The 18,732-nt window shown below is 40.2% G+C and overlaps 1 protein-coding gene across 1 annotated transcript; it reads right to left on the reverse strand.

The window, feature by feature from the left end:
• Nucleotides 1-469: 469 nt before the first annotated feature.
• On the reverse strand, nucleotides 470-9,135 carry LOC135523078 (protein lin-28 homolog A-like). Its single transcript, XM_064949804.1, has 3 exons — nucleotides 9,016-9,135; nucleotides 4,719-4,912; nucleotides 470-1,686 (listed from the first exon to the last, which is right to left on the reverse strand). The coding sequence occupies exons 1-3, from the start codon at nucleotides 9,130-9,132 to the stop codon at nucleotides 1,335-1,337; spliced, it is 663 nt and encodes a 220-aa protein (XP_064805876.1). The 5' UTR covers nucleotides 9,133-9,135; the 3' UTR covers nucleotides 470-1,334.
• Between the last annotated feature and the right edge of the window lie 9,597 nt (nucleotides 9,136-18,732).

Consider the following 18,732-nt stretch of genomic DNA (forward strand, 5'->3'; position numbering starts at 1 on the left):
GTCTATCTATGTGGAGATGGATTGAGTTAGCTATCTATCTATGTGGAGATGGATTGAGTTAGCCCAGGAGGTAGCTAAGAGGTCTATCTATGGTGGATTGAGTTAGCTAGGAGGTCTATGTGGAGATGGATTGAGTTAGCCCAGGAGGTAGCTAAGAGTATAGGTCTATCTATGTGGAGATGGATTGAGTTAGCCCAGGAGGTAGCTAAGAGTATAGGTCTATCTATGTGGAGATGGATTGAGTTGGCCCAGGAGGTAGCTAAAAGTATAGGTCTATCTATGTGGAGATGGATTGAGTTGGCCCAGGAGGTAGCTAAGAGTATAGGTCTATCTATGTGGAGATGGATTGAGTTAGCCCAGGAGGTAGCTAAAGTATAGGTCTATCTATGTGGAGATGGATTGAGTTGGCCCAGGAGGTAGCTAAGAGTATAGGTCTATCTATGTGGAGATGGATTGAGTTAGCCCAGGAGGTAGCTAAGATGTACAGTGTTTAGTAGAGGGAGAGTCTGGGAGGGATTGGGAAGTAAAATAGATACTTTACTGTCCATTTGGTTAGAAATGTGGATCTGCTTGAGGTTTCTCAGGATGTAGCTCAGGATGTGTCTGTGTGAGGAGGAGACTGATCAGACTGAAGGAAGGTGGTTTTATTGGACCAGAGGTAATACTAACAGGTGGCATCCGTCCATGGTGGATGTGGATCAGGATGTGTCTGTGTGAGGAGGAGACTGATCAGACTGAAGGAAGGTGGTTTTATTGGACCAGAGGTAATACTAACAGGTGGCATCCGTCCATGGTGGATGTGGATCAGGATGTGTCTGTGTGAGGAGGAGACTGATCAGACTGAAGGAAGGTGGTTTTATTGGACCAGAGGTAATACTAACAGGTGGCATCCGTCCATGGTGGATGTGGATCAGGATGTGTCTGTGTGAGGAGGAGACTGATCAGACTGAAGGAAGGTGGTTTTATTGGACCAGAGGTAATACTAACAGGTGGCATCCGTCCATGGTGGATGTGGATCAGGATGTGTCTGTGTGAGGAGGAGACTGATCAGACTGAAGGAAGGTGGTTTTATTGGACCAGAGGTAATACTAACAGGTGGCATCCGTCCATGGTGGATGTGGATCAGGATGTGTCTGTGTGAGGAGGAGACTGATCAGACTGAAGGAAGGTGGTTTTATTGGACCAGAGGTAATACTAACAGGTGGCATCCGTCCATGGTGGATGTGGATCAGGATGTGTCTGTGTGAGGAGGAGACTGATCAGACTGAAGGAAGGTGGTTTTATTGGACCAGAGGTAATACTAACAGGTGGCATCCGTCCATGGTGGATGTGGATCAGGATTGTTTCAACCTGTGGTGTCCTCCAGATCTCCTCTGGATCTGTGCCGGGTCTTCCGGAGAGCTGGAGGACTTGCTGAGGGGGGAGGAACTGTCCTGAGAGGGCTGCGAGTGCCTGTTTCCCTGTCTGAGACTGTAGGAGGTGGTGGTGAAGGTAGAGGGGTACTGGTCCACAGTAGTGCGTCTTCCCTGAGTGGCTGTGGCAGGGCCGGGAGACAAGGGGCCGGGGGGGCGGTGAGGACAGTGGGCCACCATGTGCGTCGCGCTCTGGCAGTAGTGGCACTTCTTTGGCTGGGGCGGCAGGCCACACTCTTTGGCATGGTGGTCTAGTTCTCCACAGTTATAGCATCTGAGACACAGAGAGATGAGATCCTTGTCACGTTCCAATTCACAAACAAGCAATTTCTTGGGCTTAACAAGCAACTTCAGGGCTTAAAGTGCGTATTTATTCTGTATTCAAAGAATACAACCTAGAACTTCTTATATGGGATATCATTACATTTTCTCTAGAATGTAATATGGTACAAATACAATTATAACATGTTACTGGGTTTAATTATATTTACCTAAAATCTGTTGCTTCAAATGTATCCTTTAGATGGCAGCATTTCACATAGAATACACCATAGAATATGCATAGAATACACCATAGAATATGCATAGAATACACCATAGAATATGCATAGAATACACCATAGAATATGCATAGAATACACCATAGAATATGCATAGAATATGCATAGGATACACCATAGAATATGCATAGAATACACCATAGAATATACCATAGAATATGCATAGAATACACCATAGAATGCACCATAGAATATGCATAGAATACACCATAGAATATGCATAGAATACACCATAGAATATGCATAGAATATGCATAGAATACACCATAGAATGCACCATAGAATATGCATAGAATACACCATAGAATATGCATAGAATACACCATAGAATATGCATAGAATACACCATAGAATACACCATAGAATGCACCATAGAATGCACCATAGAATATGCATAGAATACACCATAGAATGCACCATAGAATACACCATAGAATACACCATAGAATACACCATAGAATACACCAATACTGAACCTTTAAGAGAAAACAGTTAAAGTGACCAATGCAAATACAATACTTCTCATATGTGTTCTCATCAAGAGATGACAAACAAAATAAATAGCTTATTATTTTCCCTGATAAAATGTACTTTAATAACACATTTGCACACTTGCTGATATTTATAGCTTACAGCCAAATGTCTATAGAAATCCAGTATGTCAACAACAGGCCTAAGGCCTGCAATAAATAACCAAGCTGCTCACGGGCGGAAACAATGACAAAGGCGAAACATTGATGACATGGCGAAACATTGATGACAAGGCGAAACATTTACATTTAAGTCATTTGGCAGACGCTCTTATCCAGAGCGACTTACAAATTGGTGAATTCACCTTATGACATCCGAAACAAAGCAGGGTTCCACACAGGGAATTAAGTCGTGTCACTCCAGCCTGTCACATGGTCTGTTTTACTGAATCAAATAGGAAGCTATTCAATTAACTGGTTAATATAAGAGCAAATCATACCAATTACTTTGCAATAGACATTATTAACTTGCAGTCAGATGTTATACGGCTACATTTCAGGCCGGTGACTCAAAAAGTTACATATTGCAGCTTTAACTCTTTCAGATGGAAACAAAGTGTTTGGCATGACTGAGCTGGAGGCTTGCAGGGGGTCCCTCACGGTGGCATCTTCAATTAGAACATGCGAGGGGGAGAGGGAAGGAGAAGAGAGGGGGAAGGGCATTGGAATTTAGGTTTCATCCAGGCTAGTTCGCTTGCTTGGGAGGTTACCTACCAATACCCCCTCCTCCACTCCCCAACCCCCACCACATAGACTCCCATTCTAGCTGGTAAGAGTGAATAACCCGTTTTCACAAGACAAGCTGCCATGCTGGTCGTAAATGTTTTTATAACATATCAACCACATAGGCACATGGTTAAATAGTTTCCACAACATTTATGTTTGCATCATTTCTAATATTTTCACAGAACAACAAATCAGCTGAGGTTTGACTTTCGAGTAAACCAATAACTCAAGTGAAGAGAAAGGTGTTGGCACAATTTATTTGTAAATTCCAAAATGTTCAAATATTGTCAATGTTTATAAGATCGGGGAGCCAAGAGTTTAACTGTTTAACACTGTAATACATCAACCCATTAAATAAAAAAATGTAATAAACCAATATAAAAAATATAAAAAATAAAATCTGTTGGATGTTATTAAAGGGAATGTAGTGTTTATAAAATGTTTTTAACCTGCCCATTTGGATCCAACCAGCAGCTCTGTTACTGACCCAGAAAGGTTAGGGGTTAGAGGTCAACACACTGACCTCAACATATTTCTATTCCTGCCTTTGAAGAAAGATCCCTCTTAGATTATAACAATGGGGAGGGAAATTAGGATAAATGTCTACACAAAAAATAAGTATACATTGTTAAATAAATGTGATCATTGATGTAGCATAGGCCTAACTCAGGTCATAAAATTAGTATCCACCACAACACAACATGATGCAATATAACATCACGTAACATGATGACTAAAAGGGCAATCCTGTATAAAATAAAAAGCCTATTTCTGAGAATTCCTCTTCAGTCTAAAGTGATATTTGCTATACATTACAACATTGCATCTGGTTGGGAAACAGCTGTTAAAACAGCCATTCCTATCACCAATCTATGTCAGTGGGGTAAAGGACAAATCTGTATTCAAAGCAAATAGCATCCAGCAGTAGAGCCTCAAAACCAACCATCACGGACATAGCAGCACTTAGACCGACTAGACCGCCGTCATACAATATTGCCGTAAAACCATGGCAACTGGAGCTCTATAGAATAATAGTTTGGGTGGAAATGCAGCACCACACAGGAAAAGGTACAGCACAATCACATTCATTATTTATACTAAACTCATCGTACATTTGACCTCTAAAGGAACACCATGTAACAGAACCTCTACAAATGTGGACCTTTGACATAATGTAAATAATGCAGCAGGTATAGTCCACACAGAACCTCTGAATCATACACAGGTAAATACGAATATGCAGCTACTGCTAAATAGATTACATCAATGCACACATACACAGGCACACACACGTATGCACATACAAACACACACACACACCACTAATGATCACCGCAGCACTACCCTGTTCCTTCCAACATCATTGTCTGTTCTGTTGCTAGTCTCAATTCCCTCCCTGCAGCAGCAAGTCTTACCCACTCTATATTCACTCATAACAGAACATGAAAGGAAAGTCTGTTCTAGTAATTCTATTTCTATTGTTCACTCACCGGTCTCCTTTTGGATTCCATCTCTGCTGCGGGGCTGGAGGCTTGGGTTTCTGTCTCCTCTCACTGCCCAAGCAGGGGCCTCCCCCAGGGCCTGTGACTAGTACAGACTCCAGGCCCCTGAGGGACATCTGGAAAGTAAACTCTAGTGGCTCTCCCTCCTGCAGGCTGCGAAAGCCCTCCATGTGCAGCTTGCTCTGGGACAGAAGGAGGAGGATAGGACAGGATAGGGAGAAGAAGACAGGTTACACAGGGATCTCCTGGTCTAGTCACACACAGTAAACCTAAATCAACCCACCTCTCCATCTAGGTCTCAATCAAGCAGATGGATGAATCAAATTCATCTATCTACATCACATCACTACCATCCCTACCAAGTATCCAAATACGTGCTTGAGGACTACTCCGTCATATTGGCTGATCCCTACAATCACTTGCTCCCTGCCATTCCCTGGGTCTGTTGCTGTGGACTGAGCACATTGGTTCACTTCCTATACCAGAGGATTCAGATGGACCTTAGCACACTACAGTAGAACACTAGACTTTTAGAATAGACGCACAATCTCTCCACGTCTTTGAGGGAATTTTTGATCTTTACACAGAGCCCACAGAGCCACCGGAAAGCAAATAGCTGTACTTTGAGCAGGATATTGTTAATAACAAGTAGAAAACGAGGTATGGTTGGTGTAACATTTACATTCTTTACATTTTAGCACACGCTCTTATCCAGAGCAACTTACACTTAATGCATTCATCTTAACATAGCTGGGTGAGACAACCACATGTCACAGTCGTAGTGAGTAAAACTTTCCTTAGTAAAGCAGCTATCAGCAAAGCCAGTGCTAGAAAGAAAAGTCAAGTTTCAGTCTTACATGATGATCTATGAGCTCAATCATCGGAATCTTAGGCATTCAGTTGCTAATATAGATCACAAAATGTTTCTAAAACAATTTAAAATGGCAAGTGAAAAAGGATTTGTGTAAAAAAATGCATTTGTTGTATATAATCTTGTAATAACAAATCTATTATAATTACTGCTATTATCATCACTATTGTCCCATTAAAAAATACAAAAAAATATTTTTACAATATTTAAAATATGTATTAAAAAAAATATATATCTTACTGTTTGTGAAACTTTAAAACAGTTGCTTCCCTTTCTATATTTGTTAGAAATATAATTGTATGTATGATCTATTCATGTATCAAATAATAATAATTGCTTGATTAAGGTTCATGAGTTCTTTAAATAAATGTAATCCAAAGAAAAACACAATTACCAAATACTATTTTACAATTATTTTATTATAAACATGTAAATAATAGGCATATATATAGTATATAAATGTTAATACTATTTATATTTTATCAAATTAAACACAGATAATTTAGGTTTTGAATATATTGAAAATATCCTAATAATCTCTCAATTAGAGCTTTAATCCTTTTCTTAAAACAACGTTTCTTATTAACTTTTACATCTAATTACATTTTCATGGATCTTGTCCAAAATAAATGTTTACTAAATTAATTAACACATTTACAGTAACTGTTACCTCAACAACAGCATTAATGTAGCCAATTTACCAATAACTTTTTCTAATACACAAAAGGAATACCACTGATTAAAACAAATGATTTCTGTGAAAGTTGTTTACAGTAATGTAAATTATTGCATGTATGAACGACTGCAGCGACAAACCCCCCTCCCCTAAAAATTAATAACTCAATCTAGCAACGAATAAAATAAAAACAAAATAACCCATGAATCCTAATGAAACAACATGCAACTAAACTTAAACCTAGTTCATCTTTACAGAGGCCAACAAAACTACCACAGACCAACCCAGCACAGCAGCCATTTTGCCTGTTTTCGGTTGGGGATGTGGGAATGAAAAAGGGCATAGAGGAGAAGGGAAAGACAGAAAAAAGGGCATAGGGGAGAAGGGAAAGACAGAAAAAGGGCATAGGGGAGAAGGGAAAGACAGAAAAAGGCATAGGGGAGAAGGGAAAGACAGAAAAAGGGCATAGGGGAGAAGGGAAAGACAGAAAAAGGGCATAGGGGAGAAGGGAAAGACAGAAAAAGGGCATAGAGGAGAAGGGAAAGACAGAAAAAGGGCATAGGGGAGAAGGGAAAGACAGAAAAAGGGCATAGGGGAGAAGGGAAAGACAGAAAAAGGGCATAGGGGAGAAGGGAAGACAGAAAAAGGGCATAGGGGAGAAGGGAAAGACAGAAAAAGGGCATAGAGGAGAAGGGAAAGACAGAAAAAGGGCATAGAGGAGAAGGGAAAGACAGAAAAAAAGGGCATAGGGGAGAAGAAAAAGGGAAAGGGAAAGACAGAAAAAGGGCATAGGGGAGAAGGGAAAGACAGAAAAAGGGCATAGAGGAGAAGGGAAAGACAGAAAAAGTGAGCAAGGAGAAAGGAGGGACATGACAAAGAGTGCGGGGTGCGGGTATATACAGTACTTTTCTTTTCAGCACATGGTCTGTTTACTAGCTCTTCCAATAGTGGAGGAAGCTTTTGCCACTGGAAGGCTTGATTGAGAGAAACGTGATGAATGAGAGGGTTGGAGAGGACAGATATGATGAATAAATGACAAAACCCAAGAGTTCAGGCTGGGTCAGGCTTCAGCAAGTTTAACTCCTGAACATACCACAGGCGTTTGTTGAGCTTCAACTGTTTCATCGTCAACATATCACAACTAATTCCCAGTTTAAAGAGAGAAGTTCCCCCACTTGAAACAGTTATTCAGGCCATTCTACAAAGCCATATGCGGTCTCTCCACAGTCCTCTCTACAGAAGCCTCCTGTTAGTCATTTGTTAGTCACATTCAAGCTATGCAAGGAAACCTACAGAATATCAATCCATGCAACTTTGTGAAACATTTTCAGAAATCAGTCTCAGATTCATGCACCAAATATTTCCCAGTTAAAATGAATCTGAATTGTAATTGAAGAGCGAGTAAATCATGCATTGCAGTGGTCTCAAAAGCCCATGGAGACAGTGACTCAACATCAAACAGAAGCAGTGGACAAAAGCACAGACCGATAGCATACTGCAACTGCATTGCTCCAACAGTGTCGGTTAGCAGTTAGCTGCACTGTCATCATAGGCATTTCATCAGCTGGCCATAGAAACCAGTCTTCTCTACAATCAGTCCCTCTATCAATAGATGACTCACTGTAAGAAGGAAGTCAGGTGAACACAAGTAGGTAGGTAGCTTTTTCTTTCTCCCCTTTGAGGGGGGAAAACACCAGGAAGAGGAACAAACAAAGACTGGTATTAGCCTAGCCCTGGAAGGAAGGAGGAGCCTGCCAAACACATAGTGAGATGAGATGGACTGATGGGCAGTCATAATCGAGGATCCACTCCAGCCGGTCTCCCATCGCATCATACACTATATCTTCCACCATACCACTCCCCAAACCTATGCTGCCCAAGAAAATCCTACCACTTTTGCATTTGAGTCATTTAGCAGATGCTCTTATCCTGAGCAACTTACATACGTTTTCGCACTTGTCCCCTGAGGGACTCTAACCCACAACCCTGGCATTGCAAGTGAAATTCTCTACCAACTGAGCCACACAGGATGGGGACATGGCAAGCTGAAATCGAGCACACCTAAAATGTGGCAATTTTGGGGTGGATTTGATGGAATTCTGTCTCTAATTGGGCTGCAAAGTGTCAACAGAATCTAACAACGTGGCACAAGATGGTGAAGGAAAGCAGTGCTATAACATACACAGCCCAAAGCCCACAGGAGTGAAATAATGTCCAACATCTAAACCTGGTTGTGAGGTTGGCCTCTAAGCACATGTTTAACCTGACCACTACCATGCACCACCTGTCTTTTCTTTAGCTTCAGAAAACCCCCTCTTATACAGAGGCCCTTCCCCCTGTCTTCTGGGTCTATAAAACATGACAAGTAACATCTATCAATCACCTGTTTTTCCATTGCAAAACTATTTCACTATAACAATCATTTTCCGAATGTTCATTATTTCCTGTAGTCCTACAGACATCCTACACAGAAGCTCATTCATGAGGATGCTACAACTTAGGTGTTACAATGTTACCACTGCCCCTCCACAATGTGCATGTGTCTCAGAGATGTGGTAGAGATACAAACTATCCAATAGCCTGCACTGTGTGGTCACCTCGTATAGGAGTGGGAGAACTTGTATCCAACTTACATTTACATTTAAGTCATTTGGCAGACGCTTGTGTAGACATGAGGGTTCAGCTTGACTATCTATCAGCTGATTATTTGTATCCATAGATGGTTCAACTTAACTTACTTGGTGAACAAATACATCCATAGGAGGATCTATGGGAGTTCCCCCACGACTAGTCATGGATATAAATCCGAAGCCCATCCGCACATTGAACCACTTGCAGTGGCCTGCGCCGTGCATGGACTGTTGCTGCCCACCCTGCAAGGATCCTGGCTCCTCTCCTCTATCGCCACCTTTGCCCACCCCTCCTGAAAGCAAGTCGAGAATACAATGTTAAAACATCAATGAAATCACTTCCCATTCGTTTCAGTAAACCTTATTTGGGCAAATTATTCCAATTCTAAAAATGTATTCTGTCTTGTACCCAATTCATATGCAAAGTACTTATTTTCCAGAGCAGGTAACCAACTCATAAAGAACATAAAAAAAACTTTATTTACATGATTTGCCAACAGATGGAATTTGCTTTTCTTTGATGGCTATCTGATAAATAGCCATCATAGGCTACTCCAACTTGGATATTGAAGTGTTTAAATATCAACTATGAGCTTTCATTTGCACTTGCATCACTTGTAATTTTCTAACAACAAAGGTGAAATAACTTTGTATTTGACGCAAAGGACAGGTGTCCATTGTCACCCATAAACCTCAGCAAAAAGCGCACAAAAAAACTCGAAGTATATAGCAAACGCTGTGGGCGGTAGGCTACATAACACAACATCTTGGAAATAGATACCCAACAACATCTCGGTGGCTACAGTCAGTCCCCTCTCCTTTCCCAGGAAAGAGGGACGCCAGAGAGACAATCTAAGCAGAGATACATAGAATATAGAATAACCTTCGGCCATGTTGCCCTGCCAAGTTTCCGCTCCAAACTTCGGTGATATAAGCCCTGCTGGTCTTGATATTGTTTATTCCTCTGCGTCAGTCGAATATTCTGATTCGAGCGACCATAATTTTGCGTGCATGATCCAACGTGCGTTCCCCCATAGATTTTCAGCATATTCTTCTATGGATTTCTCTTGCTCTGTTCACGTGACTCTGTCAATTTACATGCTTTCTGGCGACTATTTTGTTCGGTCCGTGCAATCAGGGATCCTTAGGATGTCCCTAACCATTTGAAGTTGAAATGTAAAATGGTTACGGTAGTGGTTAAGGATAGGGTTTAGTAAGGGTTATGGTTAAGATTAGGGTTAAAGTAAAGGTAGAGGTTAAGATTAGGGTAGGGTTTAGAGTATGGACGTCCCAAGGATACTAGATAGCAGTGCCATTTTTTTCCTCCTCGAATCCAGGCAAAAGAGTTCTTTCGGAGCACAGAGATAACCAATCGTCGTTCCACAAACCGAACATCAACATATTTGTGTAGGTCTATTTCCCGTTTCTTTATTCATTAGAAGTTTCAAAACATAAGTATTTGGCACGCAAATGCTTGAGTTGTCATTTCATGCCAAGAATAAACTGAATGATTACCCTCATGTATGTGTGTAAACGTGGTTATGTTAAATACATAGGCATATCCTCAAGTCATGATATATACAGTACCAGTCAAAAGTTTGGACACACCTACTCATTCAAGGGTTTTTCTTATTTTTTGTACTATTTTCTACTTTGTAGAATAACAGTGAAAACATCAAAACTATACAATAACACACATGGAATTATGTAGTAACCAAAAAAGTGTTAAACAAAGAAAAAATATTTTATATTCTTCAAAGCAGCCACCCTTTGCCTTGATGACAGCTTTGTACAGTCATGGCATTCTCTCAATCAGCTTCATGAGGTAGTCACCTGGAATGCATTCCAATTAACTAATTAATTCATTTGTGGAATTTCTTTCCTCCTTAATGCATTTAAGCCAATAAGTTGTGTTGTGACATGGTAAGGGTGGAATACAGAAGATCACCCTATTTGGTAAAAGACCAAGTCCATATTATGGCAAGAACAGCTCAAATGAGCTAAGAGAAACGACAGTCCATCATTACTTTAAGACATGAAGGTCAGTCAATCAAGTGCAGTCACAAAAACCATCAAGTGCTATGATGAAACTGGCTCTCATGAGTACCGCCATAGGAAAGGAAGACCCAGAGTTACCTCTGCTGCAGAGGATGCGTTCATTAGAGGTACCAGTCTCAGAAATTGCAGGCCAAATAAATGCTTCACAGAGTTCAAATAACAGACACATCTCAACATCAACTGTTCAGAGGAGACTGTGTGAATCAGGCCTTCATGGTTGAATTGCTGCAAAGAAACCACTACTAAAGGACACCAATAATAAGAAGAGACTTGCTTGGGCCAAGAAACACGAGCAATGGACATTTGCACATACTGTACATAGATTATTCTATTGTGTTATTGACATTTACATTTACATTTAAGTCATTTAGCAGACGCTCTTATCCAGAGCGACTTACAAATTGGTGAATTCACCTTCTGACATCCAGTGGAACAGCCACTTTACAATAGTGCATCTAAGTCATTAAGGGGGGGGGAGAAGGATTACTTATCCTATCCTAGGTATTCCTTGGGGTTTCAGGTGTTCCGGAAGGTTCCGCTGTCCTGGCGTCGTGAGGGAGTTTGTTCCACCATTGGGGGGCCAGAGCAGCGAACAGTTTTGACTGGGCTGAGCGGGAACTGTACTTCCTCAATGGTAGGGAGGCGAGCAGGCCAGAGGTGGACTGTACGTTTGTTTATGTGTAACTCTGAGTTGTTGTTTTTATCGCACTGCTTTGCTTTATCTTGGCCAGGTCACAGTTGTGAATGAGAACTTGTTCTCAACTGGCCTACATGGTTAAATAAAGGTGAAAAAAATAAATAAAATAATTAGATGGGTGTAAATCTGTCCTTTGGTCTGATGAGTCCAAATTCCAGATTTTTGGTTCCAACCGCTGTGTCTTTGTGAGACGCAGAGTAAATGAACAGATGATCTCTGCATTTGTGGTTCCCGCCATGAAGCATGGAGGAGGTGTGATGGTCAAATATAAAATATGTTTTGATTTGTTTAACACTTTTTAGGTTTTACATGAGTCCATATGTGTTATTTCATAGTTTTGATGTCTTCATTATTATTCTACAATGTAGAAAATAGTACAAATAGTACAAAAAACCCTTGAATTAGTAGGTGTGTCCAAACTTTTGACTGGTACTGTATATATCAATAAAAACTGTGATCACATTTAACTCCAAGGTAACTATTGCACCGAATTAGGCTACTTCTTATTATCGTCTCAAAATCAATGTCTGTGCTACTGTGATATATCACACATATATGTTTATGGGAGTAGACTAGTCACAGGGTTGGTTTATGTGATAAATAATAACTAGTTAAGATAGGGTTTCTGTATCTAGGTTTGAAACATGGTGGCTGACAATCAATCTGGTGGGTCCAGTCTTTCCGGAGATGGACAAGTCATTAGCCTAACTACTTTGTCAGACTCCTAAAATATATATCTATGAGCATCACAGCCACAATGCTTGGGGCAATAAAAGAAACCTATTTTCACAGGTATCACAGTTGTCTCAAAAAGACAAGCCAAAATTACCATCAACTGACTTTTAATTTGTATTATTATCTATATTAGTATTATTATATATTATTATCACTGCGTTGTTGGGAAAGAGTTCTCAAGGTAAGAATACCGCTCTACTGTTTTACACCTGTTGTATCCTGTGCGCGTGGAGAATAAACGTTGAAACTTGAAACTCACCAGGTAAAGTGAGTTTAGGCTATTTATCACAAAATATGGAAATTCGTATTACTTAAAAGCTAATCTGTGTTGACATGTATGAGGCAACAACAGATATGCCTAAATATATATCTACCGCGTAAAAATAAACTAAGAACAAAACATGAACGCATAGATCTTACAGGCATGACCTGACATTCCTGTGCTGTTCTCGACCGTAGGTTATTATTTTAGCAAAACCAATCAAAATAGCCTAACTACTTTGCATGGTACTCATTTAGCAGGCCACATAAAGGCTATTCCTGCGTATTAACACCTGGGTTTCGTCAATACTATCATCGAATTGCCGAAATAAAAACGATTCCCCGATAGATAATTAGACTATGGGATAAGTAACAAGACACAGAGATTGACCAGGGCGAATGTTAGGGGAATTCTTTATGAAGGGGATTGGGGGAGAAATACTCCCAATACATTGTAAACACGCCCACACCACTGCAGGAATCCTCAGATGGACCCCACCTCACACTTCAATCCGCCTTCAAACTGTGTTTGTGAAGATGCAGAATACGAGAGAAATTGGATCTCAGCACAAACGCAGCGTGGAACATTGGGCCAGAATGACCAGGCAACACCCGTATCAGATGTTACCGAAGCAGGTATTTCCTCAGGTATTATAAATGAGGGGACAAATGCGTCAAACTGAATCAGCGCCTATTTGGAAGATTGAGGAAGATTTGGAAACAGAGTTATGTGTTGTGTGTATGATATAAAAGGTGAGGACAGAGAGTAAAACATCTTCAGACCATGTATAGTCACAGTTATGAGGTGAAAGTATCCATGCATAATTGGTAATGTGATTGGTACTTATCAGTTCTTTTCAACCAGAAATGCCGTGGTCACCGGAGAGCCTCCCCCCTCTCTCTCGTTCTCTCATTTTATCGGGTTCATTGGGTTTCATTCCATTTTCTACCATTGAGCACTTTTTTGCAGTCCAGCGTTTGAGTGTCAACAAGGTTCATATTGTTCAAAAAATCATTAGGCTGCTACTAATATTAACAACTCTAAGACATGTAGAAAACTACAATTTAACTGTTTAAACTACAATGTAAAGTGTAAATATATCAGAATCGGATTGTACACAATATATTTAGATCGAATGTCTCTTTTTTGAACAGTTTTGTGGAGAAACCATTCGTAAAATGTGCTCTACATCCATATAGTCCTTGCGCAAATGTCGATTGTATTGCCTAATCTTGCAACCTCTTTCGAGAATCTGAGATCCTTTCGGAGTGATTATTGGGGTATTTATGATGTTTGGTGATAATCAGGATTTTTTTCCCATGCAAAGTAAGTGGCTGGGAGGGGCCCGGGCATTGATGGAAGGGAGGCAAGGGTAACGTTAAGGGGTTGTTCTCTTCCAATGCCTTAGCAGATCGAGATAGTGAAACTGGGGAATGAACGATTCGATTTAAAATAAACGCAAGCAATTGGAATCAAATTAAGATTGTGGAACTTTTATTTATGTGCATGTTGTAAACTATTGTTCGTTCTGAGGCTACCGCTTTGCTAAACTGTTGAGCTCAATGAGGTTATATCTTAGTCCATGACATTTTTAAATACACAATTGTGCCCAATAAATCAGATTATGGAGTTTAAAACGTTATCTTGAAACACATTAAAGGGAAATTAAATATTGGATAATGAATATATTTAAACCATACGGTTGAATAACTAAGTCTCAAACATACTGAACAAAAATATAAACCCAACATTTGAAATGTTGGTCCCATGTTTTATGAGCTAAAATAAAATATCACAGAAATGTTCCATAGGCACAAACAGTTTATTTATCTCCATTTCTTGGCACAAATTTATTTACTGCCCTGTTAGTGAGCAATTCTCTAATAATAATAAAGAAAATTCATCCACATGACAGGTGTTGCCTATCAAGAAGCTGATTAAACAGCATGGTCATTACATAGATGCACCTTGTACTGAAGCCAATAAAAGGCCACTCTAAAATGAGAAGTTTTTTCACACAACACAATGACTCTATCTCAAGCTTTGAGTGAGTGTGCAATTGGAATGTTAAATGTCCACCAGAGCTGTTTCCAGATAATTTAATGTCGTTTTAGAGAATGTGGCAGTACATCCAACTGGCCTCACAACCGCAGACCACGTCTAACCACCCCAGCCCAGGACCTCCACATCCAGCTTCTTCACCAGCGGGATAGTATGAGACCAGCCACCCGGACAGCTGATGAAACTGTGGGTTTGCACAACCAAATAATTTCTGCACAAACTGTCAGAAACCTCAGGGAAGCTCACTGAGCACACTGGAGAAGTGTGCTCTTCACAGATTAATCCCAGTTTCAAATGTACCAGGGAGATGGCAGACAGAGTGTATGGCACTGTGTGGGCGAGCGGTTTGCTGATATCAACGTTGTGAACAGAACGATGGGGTTATGGTATGGCAAGCTGCGGACAATAAACACTTTTGCATTTTATCGACGGCAATTTGAATGCACAGAAATAGCTGGACGAGATCCTGAGGCCCATTGACGTGCCATTAATCCGCCGCCATTACCTCATGTTTCAGTATGATATTGCACACAAGGATATGTACACAATTCCTGGAAGCTGAAAATCTCCAGTTCTTCCAATGCCTGCATACTCACCAGACATGTTACCCATTGAGCACGTTTGGAATGCTCTGGATCGACATGTACGACAGCGTGTTCTAGCTCCCACTAAAATCCAGCAACTTCATATGGCCATTGAAGAGGAGTGGGACAACATTCAACAGGCCACAATCAACAGCCTGATCAACTCTACGAAAGATGTCGCACACACACACAAATATTATTGCACAGCTAACGTTGTGGGGACATACAATTCAGACCCATTCAAAATCCTATTTTCTCTAACCCCTAACCCTAATCCTAACCCAAAAACCTTACCTTAGCCCTAGCTCCTAACCCTAACACTAACTCTAACCTTAACCCCCTAGAAATAGCATTTGACCTTGTGGGGACCAACAAAATGTCCCCAGTTGGTCCCCACAAGTATAGTTAGACACGTACACACACACACGCGTGCGCGCACACACACACACACACACACACACACACACACACACACACACACACACACACACACACACACACACACACACACACACACACACACACACACACACACACACACACACACTACTCTCAAACAGACTCACACAAAGCGGCTTTTATTGGACTGGATTGAGTTACTTATCGCATGCATAATGATTTTAACAGTTTCCTATTTCAGAATAATCGGAGGCATGGTGACCATGATGCACTTACTTGAGGTTGTCCCCTGCGAGGTCATACCCCTGGATACCTGTGAAGAAGAGCAGGGATGTTTATTAAATAGGCCCAGATTGCATCGAATGTCTTGCGTCTAGACTACACGTGCATTTGGGACATCATTGAAGAGGGTGCATTTTCATAACCAGTTGTTGAATGCCCAAGATAATTGAAAGTAAATGTATGAAATGTGGAAATATACAGATTCCACCGTTTCCCATTCAAATCAACTATAGCATATAATAAATTACTCCACCAAGGGTAAACTTTGGAAATTGACCATGCATTATTTAAAAATATATATTGTACAATTCAATAGGGATGGACGCCATCTCGTCCCCGGAGTCTGAAACCCTCAATCAAGCTATAGAGGTAGCGGTCTGGCAAAGGTTAACATCTCAGCGCAGCGACTGAAGAGTTTTGCCACAGAGTTTCTAAACCCAGAGGCGCAACATCGCGAGACTACCGGGAGCGCTTGCGAAACAGACCAAACAGACCAGGCCAATGAGTCAATGAACGAAGTAAAAAATGCTTCCTTAGTTGTACATTTTCCTGAAATCTAAAGGTACAACCTAGATTCGAGCCAATGTTTTAAGTAAACGAATATGTTATTACTCCAACCTCGTGAAACTGACAGGTTTTAATTTTTCATAAAAAACATCCTATATCGAAGAAGTGCCGTTGCACTTGCACATGCGCAGTTTGGCGCGAGACGAACGTTAGACGTGTTTCTACGCATGCGCTTAGCAAGCAGACGTCGCCATGACATCGCCTACAAGTGTGATCGGGGATTTCTATTGGAGAAGCAATTTTAGCCTATCTTCATACTGTGCTGCCTTTGGTTTCGCAGTTGTGTTTCCTATTGCCTCTCCATCTCCATCTTTCAGAATATAGCCGTTTAGAAAGTATAGCCTAATTTTGGTTTCGTAGCAGTTTTTCCAATTGCCTCTCCATCTCCATCTTCGGAATATAGCCTTTTAGAAAGTATAGCCTAATGAATGTCAATAGAATTTAGGCAAGATTGTCCACATGGTAACAAACTGTTTGGGTGCTAACCAATGGCATTTTTCAAAAAGCCTATAAGAACCCGGAAGAATTTGAAACAAATTTAATATTTTTCATTATAGTAACATAAGCTCCGCTTTGGCTCATTTGAACCCCCCTCTGCGTTGCCTGGTCCAAAATCAAAGCATAATTGCATAACGTTTATGGTTAATTAATTGCAGAACATTAGGTTATAGGAAGAAGTGGGGAACACATTTGCAACAATTTAGCTTACCGATTGTTCACCATTGCCGAGAATATAGCAACTGATGGATAGGCTATACTTCCTGAGGAAAGATGGAGAGGGTAGTTTGTATCGATACTTGTCTATTGGTAAGCTGTTTGCAGCTACCAGCTGCGCTGTCCAGCCAAAGCGCCTCTGCGCAGCCTCACGTTCTGCTACTTTCGTGGCTGATTGGATGCCTGTACAAATAGCGCCAAATTGGAACAGTGAGTGTTGCCCCTAGGAACTCAGTTCAATCATGTTGATATAGGTAACAGCGTAGCACCATCTAGTGTTAATTTCATTACATTGAAAGAAAGTCAAGTACAGTAATGTGTAGTGTGTAGCCTATTGGAAATAGGCAGCAATATATTTTATATTATTTTCTCCCCCCCAAAAAGCCTTTGTCATAATTAGATACTTCAATATTGTTCAACTGTGTGTTGACTGTAATTGTTTCTTTCGATGTGTAGTTTCTATTTTAGACCTTCACAGCCATAGGTAGGCCTGGGTATCTATTTAATTTCGGAATGTGGAATTTACATTAAAGGTTTTACTCTCTTGTGTCATCTGGTGGTTGCTAGGGATTGGCTCTCTAGGATGCAGCCGTAATAAATGTAGTGAAATATACGATAACTACAATACAATTCACAATCGAACAGTCGACATGTTTTAAAATAGATAGTCCTGTTGTAGAAGAGATTCGATTAAGATTAAAGTTGTTTGATTATACAACAGTGTTTGGGTAGCTATCAAGCAACGTGCATCGATGAAGAAGAATCTAAAAGTAGATTTTAAAACAAATTAAAACACGCACGTTATGTTTATGAAACTTAAATTCCCAATTAGGGATAGCCTACAAGACTAAGAGTTCTATGACAAAGTCTAAGTATTTCGATTGGAACTTACCTTTTTGATCCTCCTCACAGATATATTGTTCATACAGAAGCTTCACATCTCAATTTAAAGCAGACAAAATTTCATTTCATTCATCTGAATCACAGAATCGGACAATAAAAACAACAACAATGTATTCAAATGTTTGCCTAAAATGATGTATAGCATCTAAGAATGTTACACGTTTGAACAGCTCTTTTTATAAAACAAATGTAAAAAAAGTAAATGCACAAATTAACTGCAAATATTTCTTGAAGACTAAATTCATTAAATTCTGCATGAAAAAAAGGTAAATTTCCATGTGAAGATGTTGTAAGTGCCAAAGGTGTAAAAGAGAGAAAGAACAAGAACACGTTCTGGTGCCGTTTTGGTTGTCAACAATTATATTAACAAAATATTAATATTTCAGAATTTCTAGAATGAATTTAATTCAACTCCTGGACATAAAATGGACATGTAGGCCTTCTAAATACAACACATGTTCTCTCTTTCAGATACAGGGCTCATTTTGATCAACCTGAAATAAATGTACAATTTCTATCCTTTCCTTTATTAATTAATTCCTTAATTGTTTACTTGGTCCTAT

This window comes from Oncorhynchus masou, chromosome 30, assembly GCF_036934945.1.
Source record: "Oncorhynchus masou masou isolate Uvic2021 chromosome 30, UVic_Omas_1.1, whole genome shotgun sequence".
NCBI classification, from domain to species: Eukaryota; Metazoa; Chordata; class Actinopteri; order Salmoniformes; family Salmonidae; genus Oncorhynchus; species Oncorhynchus masou.

Bases quoted from the DNA above. Each gene is read 5' to 3' on its own strand.
- LOC135523078 (XM_064949804.1), bottom strand. From the start codon at position 9,132: ATGCACGGCGCAGGCCACTGCAAGTGGTTCAATGTGCGGATGGGCTTC. The intron at 4,913-9,015 runs GTAAGTTAAGTT...CTTCTGTCCCAG, and splicing joins TGGATGTATTTGTTCACCAA to AGCAAGCTGCACATGGAGGG. The intron at 1,687-4,718 runs GTGAGTGAACAA...TCTGTGTCTCAG, and splicing joins TGGAATCCAAAAGGAGACCG to ATGCTATAACTGTGGAGAAC.